General features: G+C 29.3%; 1 protein-coding gene across 1 annotated transcript in view; it reads right to left on the bottom strand.

The window, feature by feature from the left end:
• Positions 1 to 8,606: 8,606 nt before the first annotated feature.
• Positions 8,607 to 13,763, bottom strand: part of LOC107447306 (uncharacterized) — a 102,728-nt gene continuing 97,571 nt past the window's right edge. Inside the window, exon 3 of the mRNA XM_071180598.1 lies at positions 8,607 to 9,906. Within this exon, the coding sequence (XP_071036699.1) occupies positions 9,774 to 9,906 (133 nt within the window). The 3' untranslated portion in view covers positions 8,607 to 9,773. The remainder of the gene's footprint in view (positions 9,907 to 13,763) is intronic.

The raw sequence follows: 13,763 nt of genomic DNA, 5'->3' as shown, positions 1-13,763 counted from the left end.
TCATAACTTGAAAATAAAAAATGGCTGCCAAAACTTTTAAGATTTTACTTCGTCCAGAAACAATGCCACTAGTAAAAACTCGCATTACTGCGAAAACTGGTTAGAACTGCATTTACGTTTAAGAAGCTGTTTCGTGTTTCCTTTTTTGGAATATGCATATTGACCTTGGCAGTATTCATTTATTTCACTTTATTAAGTCTCTGTAAATTGGTTGATGAATGGTAGATATCTGTCAAATATCTCTTTAGTGATATAAAAATGTTTTCAAACACCCTAACCCATTGTCGACTTATACAATTTAAATAAAAAGAAAATGGCTTCGATCATTTATGTGTAGGAAATATGTAGATCTATTGAGTGTCAATTTTTAACAGGAAATAACATAAGTGGTACTTAGTTTTTTTCATTTTCCTTTATTTTATTATTTTGATAAAAATATCCGTAAATGAATTTAGCGTTTGAAAAATTTCTAGGAGAATGAAATGATAAAACTAAAATTGTATATGTCCATCACAATAAAATTTGGTTATTTATTTCCATTAATTTTTTTTTTGCTTAGCTGATCTTTTTGGAGCTAATGCTGACTTATTAAAATAGTCCAATTTTATTTTATTTAAGTATTAATTTATTTTAAGGTAACGCTAAATTAATCTCGTTCCAACTTAAGTATGTTATTGATTGGTTTTCATTAAAAACATGCAGAATATCATATTTACCTAATAGTTTTTTATCGATATATTTCAGTTTTTGTGTTTTTAAGGAAAGTTAATAAAATCTAAATTTTTTTTATTTAATTTAAAATCCATTGAAAAAGATATATAAAAAAAAAACATATGCATTATATTAATCTTTTATTTAAACAAAATCTGACAAAGTTGTTTACTTAGTAGGCTCAAAGTGTCAAAGTTGTTTATTTGGAAACCAGGCCTTTTCTTGAAACCAATTTATATTAAATCTGTTTTGTTTTTTTATGTATATATGTATTCTTTCGGATTTTCTTCAGGATTTTTTGAGGGAAGCTGAATTTTTACGAGTTTTAATGCATGTTTTTTTCTGACACATAAAAATGCTTTTCACTTCTTAACTAAAACGGTGTTTTAACTTGGTACATGGCTTTGTTAATTATTCTTTCCTTAAAAAATAGTATTTTTACAAAAGCTCCATAAAGCATTATTTCAGATAAATGTTTTTCAGCGTTTAGACAACTGAAGTTCAATGTTTTTGATCAAACTTGGATTTCACATAATCATTATTTTAAAATTTCTAACACACACGCATATATATATATATATATATATATACACTCATGGACAAAAAAATTAGCGCACCAAGAAGGAGTCGTCAAAATGAAACGAAATTTTACATACGTAATGACTACTTTGATATACACCGTAAAGCCATTACATTATGACCCTCCTCCATCTATAACAATGGGCTCGCCCAGGTTTTCATGGTTTCTCGCCCAGGAACAATGTTTTCATGGGACACATTAGGACCCATAAACCTTATAGAACAATTCCTGACGTCTGTAAGCTACTTGAATATAGTTGTAGACCAGGTTCACCCATTCATGGCAACAATTTTTCCTGCGGGGGATGGTGTTTACCAACAGGATAATGCACCATGTCATAACGGTCAAATCGTCATGGTTTGGTTCAAGGAGCATTCCAGTGACTTTCAAGTCATGTCTTGGCCCCCAAATTCGCATGACCTTAATACAATAGAGCATTTGTGGTCCTACTTGGAAAATCAAATTCGTGCTGCCACGCTACCCCCTCGCAATGTGAGGGAGTTGGTGAGCGCTTTGTACCAGATACCTCACACTGCCTATCAGCACCTTGTGGTATCAATGCCACGGCGGGTGCTAGCAGTTTTGAGGGCTAAAGGTGGCCCTACATGTTATTAGCAGGGTGATCACAATGTAATGGCTCTTCGGTGTAAGTAAATGATTAGAAAATCAAAGATTATACCGTTTTCTTTGATTTTCTAATCATTAACTTATATCAAAGTAGTCATTACGTATGTAAAATTTCGTTTCATCTTGACGACTCCTTCTTGGTGAGCTAATTTTTTTGCTTTAAATTTCCTTGAAGTGCATAAAACTCAATAAACTAGATGAATTCTCTCCTTTCAATATTTGTGAGATGCTTCCCCCCCCCTAAATCTTCTTAACTCGCATAATATTTGAAAAGATTGTTTTTAATTCTCTTTAAAAAGTAGAGTTAAGATCATTTTATTGAATTTATGAATAGATAAATTACATATAAGTTTAATAGAATATTTTTAAAAAGGAGTGACGTGATGCACGAATTAAACTAGCCCGAGAGGTATATTTACATAAGCGAAGAATTATGAAATGTTTAATGTTTATTCAAAAAATTTATATTTCGTAAATTTGCTCCATTCAAATAAATAATCAACAGAATAGAACAATTCGCTATCATCTCATCATATTTCTATACAAATAATAAATACAAAATAAGATAAATATTTAAGTTTTTAACTCAATTTAATTTCAAGGATTTCTAACTATTATTTGCCTTCTTTCAACCCTCAAGTAAATTAGATTATAAATGTGTTTTAAAGAAATTTTGAAGCGTCATTTATAATTCAAGAATCTTTATTCAAATATAATGTAAAAATATTTTTAATTTCATTGTTTGGAGAGAAATATTTTATAACACACTTCAAATTAAAACCGTGAAAGAAGAACAAACATATTAAACGACATTTTGAAAACAATCTAACTTTAGGTTCAAGAGCATGTTCGGTCGACTGAAATTCTAGAACAATAATTTATTTTGCCAAATCTTTAAATATGGCGGTTTTCGTTGGAAAAAGATATTTTATTAGCAGAATTTAAAATTTCATTAGGTTTATTTCTCTAAATTTCCTTTATTTAAGCCTTTTAGCTAGCCTTTTATTTAAAAGCAATTAAATTTATTACGCAGAAACTACAGAGAAAATTAAGCATTTTTGCTAAAATATTATTTTATTTTATTTTATAACCATCGCTAAACAGCCGACCCAATTTTTAGTTTACGACTACCAATGTTCAACTTCATGGCCTTGTACTTTTGAACCCAATCCAGAAGACAAAGGAACTCCCGAATCAAATATTGGAATAAATTGGCCTTCGTGGTAGACTTTTTGATGGAATTAACCCGCATTTGCGTTCCATGGTGAAGAAAACCACAAACCCTCTCTGATGGTGGTAACCCCTGATCCGCCTACCACTGAGGATATTTTACGTCAGTCCTGTGGTCGGTTCGAGCTGAGTGATTGGTATTGACCAGCCATCTCTGGAATTTAAATCCGGGCGCACTCAGACGAACGCTCTATCCCCTGAACAACCACAGCTCCAACAGATAAGATTGTCGAAAAATTATATTTTTCAATGAAAGTATTTTTTTTTAAATTAAATTTTAAATGACAAACCTGAACACAACTACCGCCTCAAAATAAAAGTAAGAACTTTCATTACCTTCATTATGTTACTATATTTAACGATCGTAAATTTTAGAGAAAAAAAAATATAGTCAATTTCATATTAGTTAGGGCCTCGATATTTTCCAAAAACTTCACTAGGAATATGAGAGAATTAGCTATTATACAATAAATGTAATTTTCATTTGTATTTTTACGTATGGCATGAAAACTTCATATTTTTTAGTATTTTTATAGGGTACATGCTGAAAATGTGCAGTAAAAATTCACTTTAAAAATAAATTACTAAAATATTAATAGGTAAGAACATTCATTATTTTCATAAATAGGATTCATATTTATATATAAACATATGAACATTCATTCATTACCTTACTCATATATAGGTATTTATGTAACATTATGTAAAATATGACCCTATACACAGTTTAATTAAATGGTCGCATCAGTAACCAAGGAATATAGGAACATATGAACATTCATTAATTATTCTACTCATATATAAGTATTTATGAAACGTTATGTAAAATATGACACTATACACAGTTCAATTAAATATTCACATCAATAATCAAGGAATATTGAAGTTTGAAAGCGGTATGTTTAGTTGATTTATTGTGCAAATCAAATATACATTTTTTAAATTATATTTTCTATTGACTCTTTTATTTTTTTTAAATAAAAGACAAAATCCATGAACTACTTCTACTTTTGTTGAACAAAGTCTTAAACATAGATTAGGAATCAATAAAATAATTAAAAATCATATTATTGAAAATAATTACATTTACTCAGTCGTTATTTCGCAGAAAAAAACTTTTCGTAGCAGAAAAAGTTGAATGCTTTCCTTTTTCAGTTTGTGCTCATTAAAATTGTAATTTTTTCTTATGAATACTTCATTTAGTGAAAGATGAGCTGTTTCGTTTTTATGAATGCCTAATCTTTATTTCTTTGCAAAAAGTTTTCTCATCATTTCAAGCAGAAATACGACTTTCATTTAGCAAATGAAAGAAAAACCACAATTTTCAGTGATTGTTGCATTTTACTAGCTTTGGAGATAAGTTGGAACGTCGCCAAAAAAAAGAAGAGAAAATTGGCTCACCAAACAATACTGTCCTCTCACTTTCGAGGCTATCATGAGAATTTTCAGAAGCTTTCGATCATCACCGTTATTTCTTCAGTTATTGTTCTAGAAAATCGGAAACATTCGTCTCTGACAGATTTACTTATGTAGAGCGTGTCGTAAAATAAGCAGCGTAATATGAGCACAGAATCGTTAGCAGTTTTGAGAAGAGAATATTATCTTTGGAAATATAGAACTAGAAAAATAATTTTAGTAAGTTATCGGAACGATAAATTAGATTTTTTAATAAAAAGAATGGTGCGTATATTTTCAAGCTCCTCAAAACAAAATAGACTTGAATGTGATAAAAATCAAATTGAAACATGAAGATTACTATATTGTCTGAAAAGTCTTGAGCAGCTGATGTGTTCTTTGAATTCATACATGATTACACGAATTAGTCTTAAAACTATATTACCTGAAGTGTCTTAAGCAGCTGATGTGTTCTTTGAATTCATACATGATTACACGAATTAGTCTTAAAACTATATTGCTTGAAATGTCTTAAGCAGCTTATGTATTCTTTGAATTCGTATATGATTACAAGTCTTAAAACTATATTGCTTGAAATGTCTTAAGCAACTTATGTGTTCTTTGAATTCGTATATGATTACACTAATTAGTCTTAAAACTATATTGCTTGAAATGTCTTAAGCAGCTGATGTGTTCTTTGAATTCGTATATGATTACACGAATTAGTCTTAAAACTATATTGCTTGAAATGTCTTAAGCAGCTGATGTGTTCTTTGAATTCATACATGATTACACGAATTAGTCTTGAAACTATAGTGCTTGAAATGTCTTAAGCAGCTGATGTGGTCTTTGAATTTATACATGATTACACGAATTAGTCTTGAAACTATATTGCTTGAAATGTCTTAAGCAGCTGATGTGTTCTTTGAATTCATACATGATTACACGAATTAGTCTTAAAACTATATTGTCTGAAAAACTTTAGACAGCTTATATGTTCTTTGAATTCATACGTGATTACACGAATTAGTCTTAAAACTATATTGCTTGAAAAGTCTTTAGCAGCTGATTAGTTATTTGTATTCATATCTGGAACGGATACCAGACACGGCTCATGACAACGGCTTAGACGTAACAGGTTCGAGCTGTTATCATACAAAATTATGTTATAAACATGTTATTGAGACGAAGTAACAGATTTTGGTGCTGAAACATGCTGTGATCGAAATAACTGCAATAACGGGAATGCCTTTTTTTAAAAAATTGAGCAGGAAACATAGTTCCACTATCTGATTTTCTTATTGGATGAAAACTAGATGGATTCAACTGCCCGTATTTGCCCGTATCTCTTTCATTTGCTGAACTATATCAGCTTCTTAAGTATAATAAAGGAAGATATTTTATTGGTGTTCTTCATAACAAATATTTTTTTGGTTTTCTTCAGAAAATGGTCTGGCAAATGAAATTAATCGTAGTTTACTATAGTGAAAAAATATCACCATTATCACTATCTAGCGTGAAAATTCTTTAAAAGCTGATGTATTTCTTGAGTATGTAGAATTGATTGCAGTCGCGGGTCTTAAGAGCTTTTTTTAAGTAAAATGCAAAGTTGTACGATACAGAACATTTTATGTTATAGATGTCTGTGACAAACTAACAATCCTGAATTTTGGAATCTTTTATTAGTCTGATAATGTAAGAATTGGTCATGATATATATGTTTCTTTCCTGAAATGTAACAGTAAACACCGATTCACTACAGAAATTCCTATTGGCTTACCAGTTGTCTCTTCGCCCCACCTTGATAGGTCAAACTTTGTGAGGCTTTTATATAATAGCTTCTTTATCTTTCTCATCTGTGAAAAAAGACAGAAGGGCTTTCGCAGGTCTGCACATTCTGAGAGTTTATAAACGGTCCAGACCAGGCGATTTTAAAATTAAAAAAGCAAATAACAATATAAGGTAACATCGTGAGGATATACTATAATAAAATTCACCGTTACAATTTCAGCATGCATGCATTCTCTTGTTTTAGCTCGTGTTTTATGTTCAACAATCAAAATGTTAAACTTTTCAAGAATAATAACATTATTTAATGATTTTATTTTTAATTTCAGAGAAGCCTGAAGATCCACTTCAGAAGGCATATTAATTCCAGTTGGTTTCCTAGTAGACTCACTGTTCCAGAAACTACTAAAATCTCATAGATATTAGTAAAATTTAAAATAGCATGATCTGCTTAAAACAAAAAATTGGTAACTACAACTTGAAATTGTCAACAGTTCAAAGGACTTGTTGAAACTTGTTTAACTTGTAATATTAAATGTGTGAATTTTCTTGTTTTTTCTTTAAAATCACCTATTTGTTTGATATTTTTTATATTTAGATTTAATTTTTATAATCTTAAGGTAACATATACATCAAAGTGTTAAGAACTTTTGTGGTAGTTGTGATTTCCCATGAAGTTCCCACCATATTTTTAAGTTTCAAAATCACATTAAAAGAACTACTGCTCCACGAAACTAAAACCTTGCATCCATAAACTTTTTTCCGAATTCTGGTCATAGAGTTCAGTGACTTTAAAGGCATTTTTTTTTTAAAAAAAAGTCAAAACAAAATATCATTATATCCCACTTCACATTCACGTCGAATTTCTTCACATTGACTTCCCTTATACTCTCGGCGACAATTCCAGAAATTTCACTTCCATTTTATCAGCACCCACATTTCCATTCACGCCAAACTCTCTGGTGGAAGAATACATTCCGAAAACGAACAGTCCCTTTGAATCGTCTTGAAAAATGCTGCAAAAGAGAACTAGGAAAAATTCCAATTGCAGCAATATTCGCGAACACGTGAGAGCGGGAAGTTGCTGTCATTAGATGGGTATTGGGAAATGGCGAAAAGTGCTTTGGTGGAAAAGGGCGAAAAGGAGATGATTTCGATAGCTAAAGAGCTATTGTAGGAAATGCTCTGCCTTTTCTCGTTGGCAGGGATTTGTGAAAAAGATTCCATTTAGATGACCTCTTTCTCTCGTATGACGTCTGGAAAGATAACGTTTAAATTGCTTCTGGGCGTACCTTGTAGTGCATTTTAAGGTTACTCGGAATAAAACGTAGTAGATAAATCATTTGATTTCCCAGAATGATCGAACAAAGTAAATAAAATGGTGCATTCCTTTTTGTCTAGTCTAGATAGTACTGACTCACATTTTTAAAACCGAAAGTTTTTAATCACCCCATTCAGCTTTTATGTTTCAGAGATATTTAGAACAAAATGGTGACAAATCATAGCAATAAATAATGTTCATTCCACGTAAAAATACACAGATGATTTTCTCCTGGCAAAAATGTGTTAAATCTTTTTAATTTCACTAATTTAAAAAATTCTATAATTTTTATAGTGTTATAGGCATTAGTTTATAACAATTTTAAGTTACTCAGAATAACATAAACAGAAAGTTATATAAAGTTACTCAGAATTATCTACTTAAGATGTTTGACAAGTTTGCTATGGGTGTGCACTGCGACCTCATCAGAAGGTTTCAATTATTGACTTTAGGTATTTACCTTATTTATACCCTAAGATATGTATTTACCAACCTAAAGTGTTTAGTTTTATATTTATAGAAGTTGTTAATTATCTACCTAAAGTGTTTTACAAGGTTGTAGTGTGTGCACGCCATAAGCCTATTTTTACCTGAGATGTTTTATTTTTTCACCGATGTTAGTTATTATTTATCAACTTTAGGTTGAAAAATTATACCTTAAAGTGTTAAAGTATTAACTTAAGGTATAAAATTAACAACTTCTTATTGGTATACAAATAAAACACCTCAGGTAGATATGAGGTAAAACTACGTCTAATTTCAACCTCAGCAAATATACCTTATTTAAACATTAAAACCATCATATAAAAATCTTTCATTTCTACCTCAAAACCCTTAATTTTTTTTTAAGAGAAGATTTTAACAACTTAAAGTTTCTCAGAATAAAGTGAAGAAAATAAATCATTTATTTTCTTAAATTTATTAACAAAGCAAATGAATGTATTTGTTTCGAAAAATGTAGTAGACTGATTTTTTTAAATTGAAACCCTTAAATAAACTCATGTAGTGTTTAATATTTCCAGGATACTCGGAACAAACGGAGACAAATCATTTCAAATGAGAATGTTTACCCAAAATAAAATGGTGAATATGATTCTCAAAAAAGGGGTGAATCCCATGAATTTTAATAATTTAGAATTCAGTAAACTGATATAACGTTAAAACTATCAGTATTTAAGCAATTGAAATTTATTCAGAATAAAACGAAGAAAATTCCTTTCCGAAGAAACTTTTCAGATGGATTATCAAGATGAATGACGTATTTGATTTTTCTTTCTCTCTTTTATCTATCTTCAACTAAATTCTATCAACAATTAGCTACTTGGATGATATGTTTGTCCATTGCAAATAAACTATATTCCGTTGCAAGTTAAGAAAATACCATTGCTATAGGATTCAAATAATCATCGGCTACTGCATTTAGTTACGTTTTATTTCGTGATCAAATTATACAAACGTACTTTCAAAACAATATAAAAGCTTTTTAAAAGTTGTACACGTTAGACAGAAATTTAATTCACGCTATATTTTACGATATTATATATCATAGAATTATTTTTAAAAAAAGGTAATAGTTTCGTAGCCTTACTAGAATCCTACACTTGGAGACATATTGCGATAAATAAGAAGGACATACGTTCTTGGAAAGAAAGTATGACGTTGAAACTATGACGAAAGAAGATATGACGTTGCAAGAGCATTGGATTTCATTGGACCACTAAAAATGGCGCTTCTTATGCTGACATGCTCTTAACAAATCAAATGTGAAATAAAGAATTTTTACTTTTGTTTCACTGTAGAGGAAAATCGTCTGCAAGGAACAATATTTATTATTCTTTCATTAATTTTTTTAAATGCTAACAAAATGCATACATTTGTTACGATTTTTAGATAGCATTTTTATTAATTCTTATTACTTGTCAATTGATTATTGTTGTTAATAACAGTTATTTATTATTAAGAAAGAAAGCAAAAAGGACGCTATACAACATGATTTCAAAGTTGGAGATATTGATATACGTTCGCGTTGGGATTTGGAGTGCACTTCGATGAAAACAGGCCCTCTCCATAGGGATAATGGTTTTTTCTTAACTTGCAACATAGTATAAATAAAAACATTTTCTAAAGCATGTAATGGGGATAAAACTTTACCTCATTTCCGACTAGTGCTTGCAGCATAGAAGTGGAAGAACTAGTACCTGGTCCAGGTTTGTTGTTGTCTTTTGCTTTACCATCAATTTTCACTTTACTCGCCCTGGAAGAAAAAGATAATATTTTTACTTATATGCACATATTTATTATACGCAAATGATAAATAGTAACACAGCACTGGGTAATGTTGACTCTTTGACCTAGATTAGACGATGTCCCCTTCATACATTTTTTTCCTGACAGTCTAAGCAGAAATATATGATCCTATTTTTTATTATAAAAAACAGTCTAATAGTTACTAAAATAAATTTGTTAGCTTATCTGAATTATATTTGTGATAAAATATAAAATCTTAAGACACAGGTCTTTTCTGCTATATTTCAAAATCATAAATTATTAAAATGCTAAATACAATATTTTCTAATTATTTTGACCTACATTAATACAAAATAATGAAAAAAGTAGGAAAATATACGTTGAATTCTGTGTCAAAGGGTTAAGTCACCTAGTAACCTGTGTTTACCCTGATCGCTTTTAAAAGGGTGGTTCGACTCTCCCCCCTGCCCTTCGATTCCTGTAAATGAGTCCTCCTTGCCCTTCGAGTAAAAATAAGCAAACCATCGAGTTGATATGAAACGTATTTACTAATTTAATATTACATTATCTATGAAGGATACTTATCTACCTCGCTAACTTATCCACTTTCTTTGATATATTTTAAAATTTAACAGTATCTGTTTAACAAATTAGGTTTTATTTGCACATAGGCGTTTTGTGTAAGTGTAATGGCTATACACTTATACATATATATTTTAAATCTGATTAATATATTAACAAAATAAGCGAATTGATGACATTGTTTTCAATAAGCCGTCATTTTATATACTGTTATACATATATTTTCCTCAAAAACTGAATTATTCATTTATTTTATTGTAAAAACGCAGACAGAATAAGCAGTTGAGCACATTTCCTTATAACTATGATCTGAAAGTTCTCAGAAAAGCAAAAATACAGAACACGCTGCACTGATGCATCTATAGAATAGATACAATACGTAATCGGGAATTTAAAATGGAATTACCCAAGCCCATAGTTTAGTGCTCACTCTTTTGATAAATTCTTCCCTCTATCCTTGTTTTGATTCAAACTTTAACAGTATGCATTTTAAATACAAGTTTCCGTTTCTATAACCTTTTTTTTTAAAAAAAAAGAAGTTAAAAAAGTATACAGTTTAAGATATATTGGGATTTTTTTCACATGTATGGTTCTGCGAGAAAAATATTTTGGTCTTGTCACTCCCTTCAATCTCTGCAAATCGTCACCCTTATTCTTTTTTCGACCTTCTCTCATATCCATCCCAAAGTTCCACGTCCCAATTTTTATACCTAAATTTGTACCGACATTTCGGCTCCTATACTGTAATTTTTTAACTCCGTGTTTTAATATTTAACTTCTGCACAACGATTCTCCCATTTTATAATTTCACAGTATAATTTTTTTCCTACGTCCTTATTTCAAAGTCTAAGAATTCGATTCTTCTATTCTCGTTTTTAAATTCCACGTTTCTAATTCCAAGCTATATTTCCCAAAGTATAACAAATGGATCGATAACATCAAATGCGTCAATCTATGGAAGTTATTCACTAAAATTCATACTTATTTTTTACATTGACGATCTCTTTGTTTACTCCTTTTTTGATAGACGTGAGGTTTATCGCTAAAGGACAAAGTTTTAGTTGCAGCACCATGGAACGTTTTATAAAACCATTAGAATTTATTTTTAAAGTTTAATGAAAATTAATTCTTAATACTTCATTTTTATTTAATCTGTCAAGGCATCGGTGCTAAATAAATCAGTAAATTATATAATTACACCATTCACTTATATTTTGAAATACCACGTTAAGTCCATGGTTTAATAAAAGACTGCTCATTGCTAAAAAGCATGCAATAATCTACTTTTGCATTTATTTATTTTATTACATTTGAACAACGAAAAATGTTTTTTAAGAATAATTTTTAAGAATATTTTAATGTAATTAAAATTTTCCAGTTGTAAGATCCCATGCAAACATTAATATTTATGCATACAGAAACTGCATCTATTTAAATTCTACCTTTCTTCAATTTGAGTTTTTTTTAAATCACACTTTTGATCTTGTTGAAAAAATATATGCTTTAAATATAAATGCAAATGTAGTATGGTTTATAGAATAAAGAGGAAATTAAAATAATCCCAAAACTTTCTATTTGAGAATTCTTAATGAAGAAATAATTATGAATTCTAAATATGAAGAAAGATTCCCTTACTTAATTCATATTTCCAGATTTAAAAGCTTTTTACATTATTACGAAATTAATTAAAGTTAAGTTAATTCAATAACAAACAAATAATACTTTTTATAAATCCTTAATACACTTTTAAAAGAAGTAAATTTAAGAAGTTTTTAGTTTAAGTTCATTTTAAATTTAAATGAAATCAATAAGATTTAAATATTAATTATGCGTAAATAATGATAATGTAAATATTTTTCTGCATACGTTTTGATAATTATTTGAGATTTCACAAGTTATATATACATATTTTTTTTAAACTCTTCACAAAGAAAATAAATAACTATTGCAAGCTAATATATTAGTGGATATTTTAACTAAATATATGTATTATTTTTACTTTGGAAAAAAATGTCCATTAATAAGAGAAATTATATTTTAACTATATCATAATCTGTGCAACGAATTGCTTTGGTATAGATTTTGGTAAAATTAACAATAAAACATGGTTGCATAATATGGGTAAAATTTGGCAATTTTATCATCATACCTCAAGGATGATTAAAAAACATTTATTCAGTTAAATTTCCTAAATATTATATTTTTTATTAAATGTGTAGTATTAAAATATATAATTCTGAAAACCAGAATTTCAGGGAAACCGTTACCATATGAACATAAAAATTACTAAAAGAATAGGTTAAATGTCATATATTTTGGTCTTATTACCAGAATTATGTTCTTTTTTTTTTATTAGAAATGTCATTACTATACAGTAGGAGTGCCGAAAACGAGTAACATGGATAATAAACAAACAACGAATTCCGCACCCGGCGAGCGAAGACCACAGTACTGCCTTAAAATATCCTCAGCGGTAAATGGATCATGGGCTAGAGTTCTCTCGTTTTCTCGGAGGTTTTCGTGGATTTTCCTTCCATGCAACGCAAATGCTGGTGAGTTCCTTTAAAAAAGTCGTCCACGAAGGCAAATTTTTCTCGATACTTGATCCAAGAGATTCCTTGTTTTCCGGATTGGGTTTAAAATTGAACATTCATAAATCCAAAATTAGATCGGCTGTTCAAGAATGTTTATAAAATTCCGCCCATCATTTTTGTTGAAAATGGTACGAACAATAGGATCTGATTTGATTTAAAACAGAGAAGATCAGATCATCCTCAAAAAACGTGCAATAAACTCTTTAAAAAAAATAGATAAAGCTTACAGCGCTGATATTATCTTAAAAATGTATGGAGAGAAAAAAGCAGAATAGTCAATAGTTTAATTTAAAACAATAGCTAATGCTAAACCAATCAGAAAATTCAAATTTTTTAAATCTCTCTTCCGAACGATCTAATTGAAGATGAGCAACTGTTCTGGAGTTATAAGAGACATACACAGGCTCTCACACTCTTAAATTTTAATTTTATAGATTTGTGCATAATGTTTCTTGAAACCCGTACCAAACAATGCTAGGAAGAACAGAATTTAAAATTTTTTATTTCCACTATTTTATAAATTTTTAAATAAAATTACGTTTTCGGAATTTAATTTTATAGATTTGTTCCTAATGTTTCTTGAAATCCGTACCAAACAAAGCTAGGAAGAAGAACAGAATTTAAAATTTTTTATTTCCACTATTTTATAAATTTTTAAATAAAATTAATTTTTTGGATTTTTTTTAGT

Source organism: Parasteatoda tepidariorum, chromosome 5 (genome assembly GCF_043381705.1).
Source record: "Parasteatoda tepidariorum isolate YZ-2023 chromosome 5, CAS_Ptep_4.0, whole genome shotgun sequence".
NCBI lineage: Eukaryota > Metazoa > Arthropoda > Arachnida > Araneae > Theridiidae > Parasteatoda > Parasteatoda tepidariorum.
The sequence above is the reverse complement of the archived record's forward strand: the minus strand, read 5'-3'. Positions and strand labels throughout refer to the sequence as shown.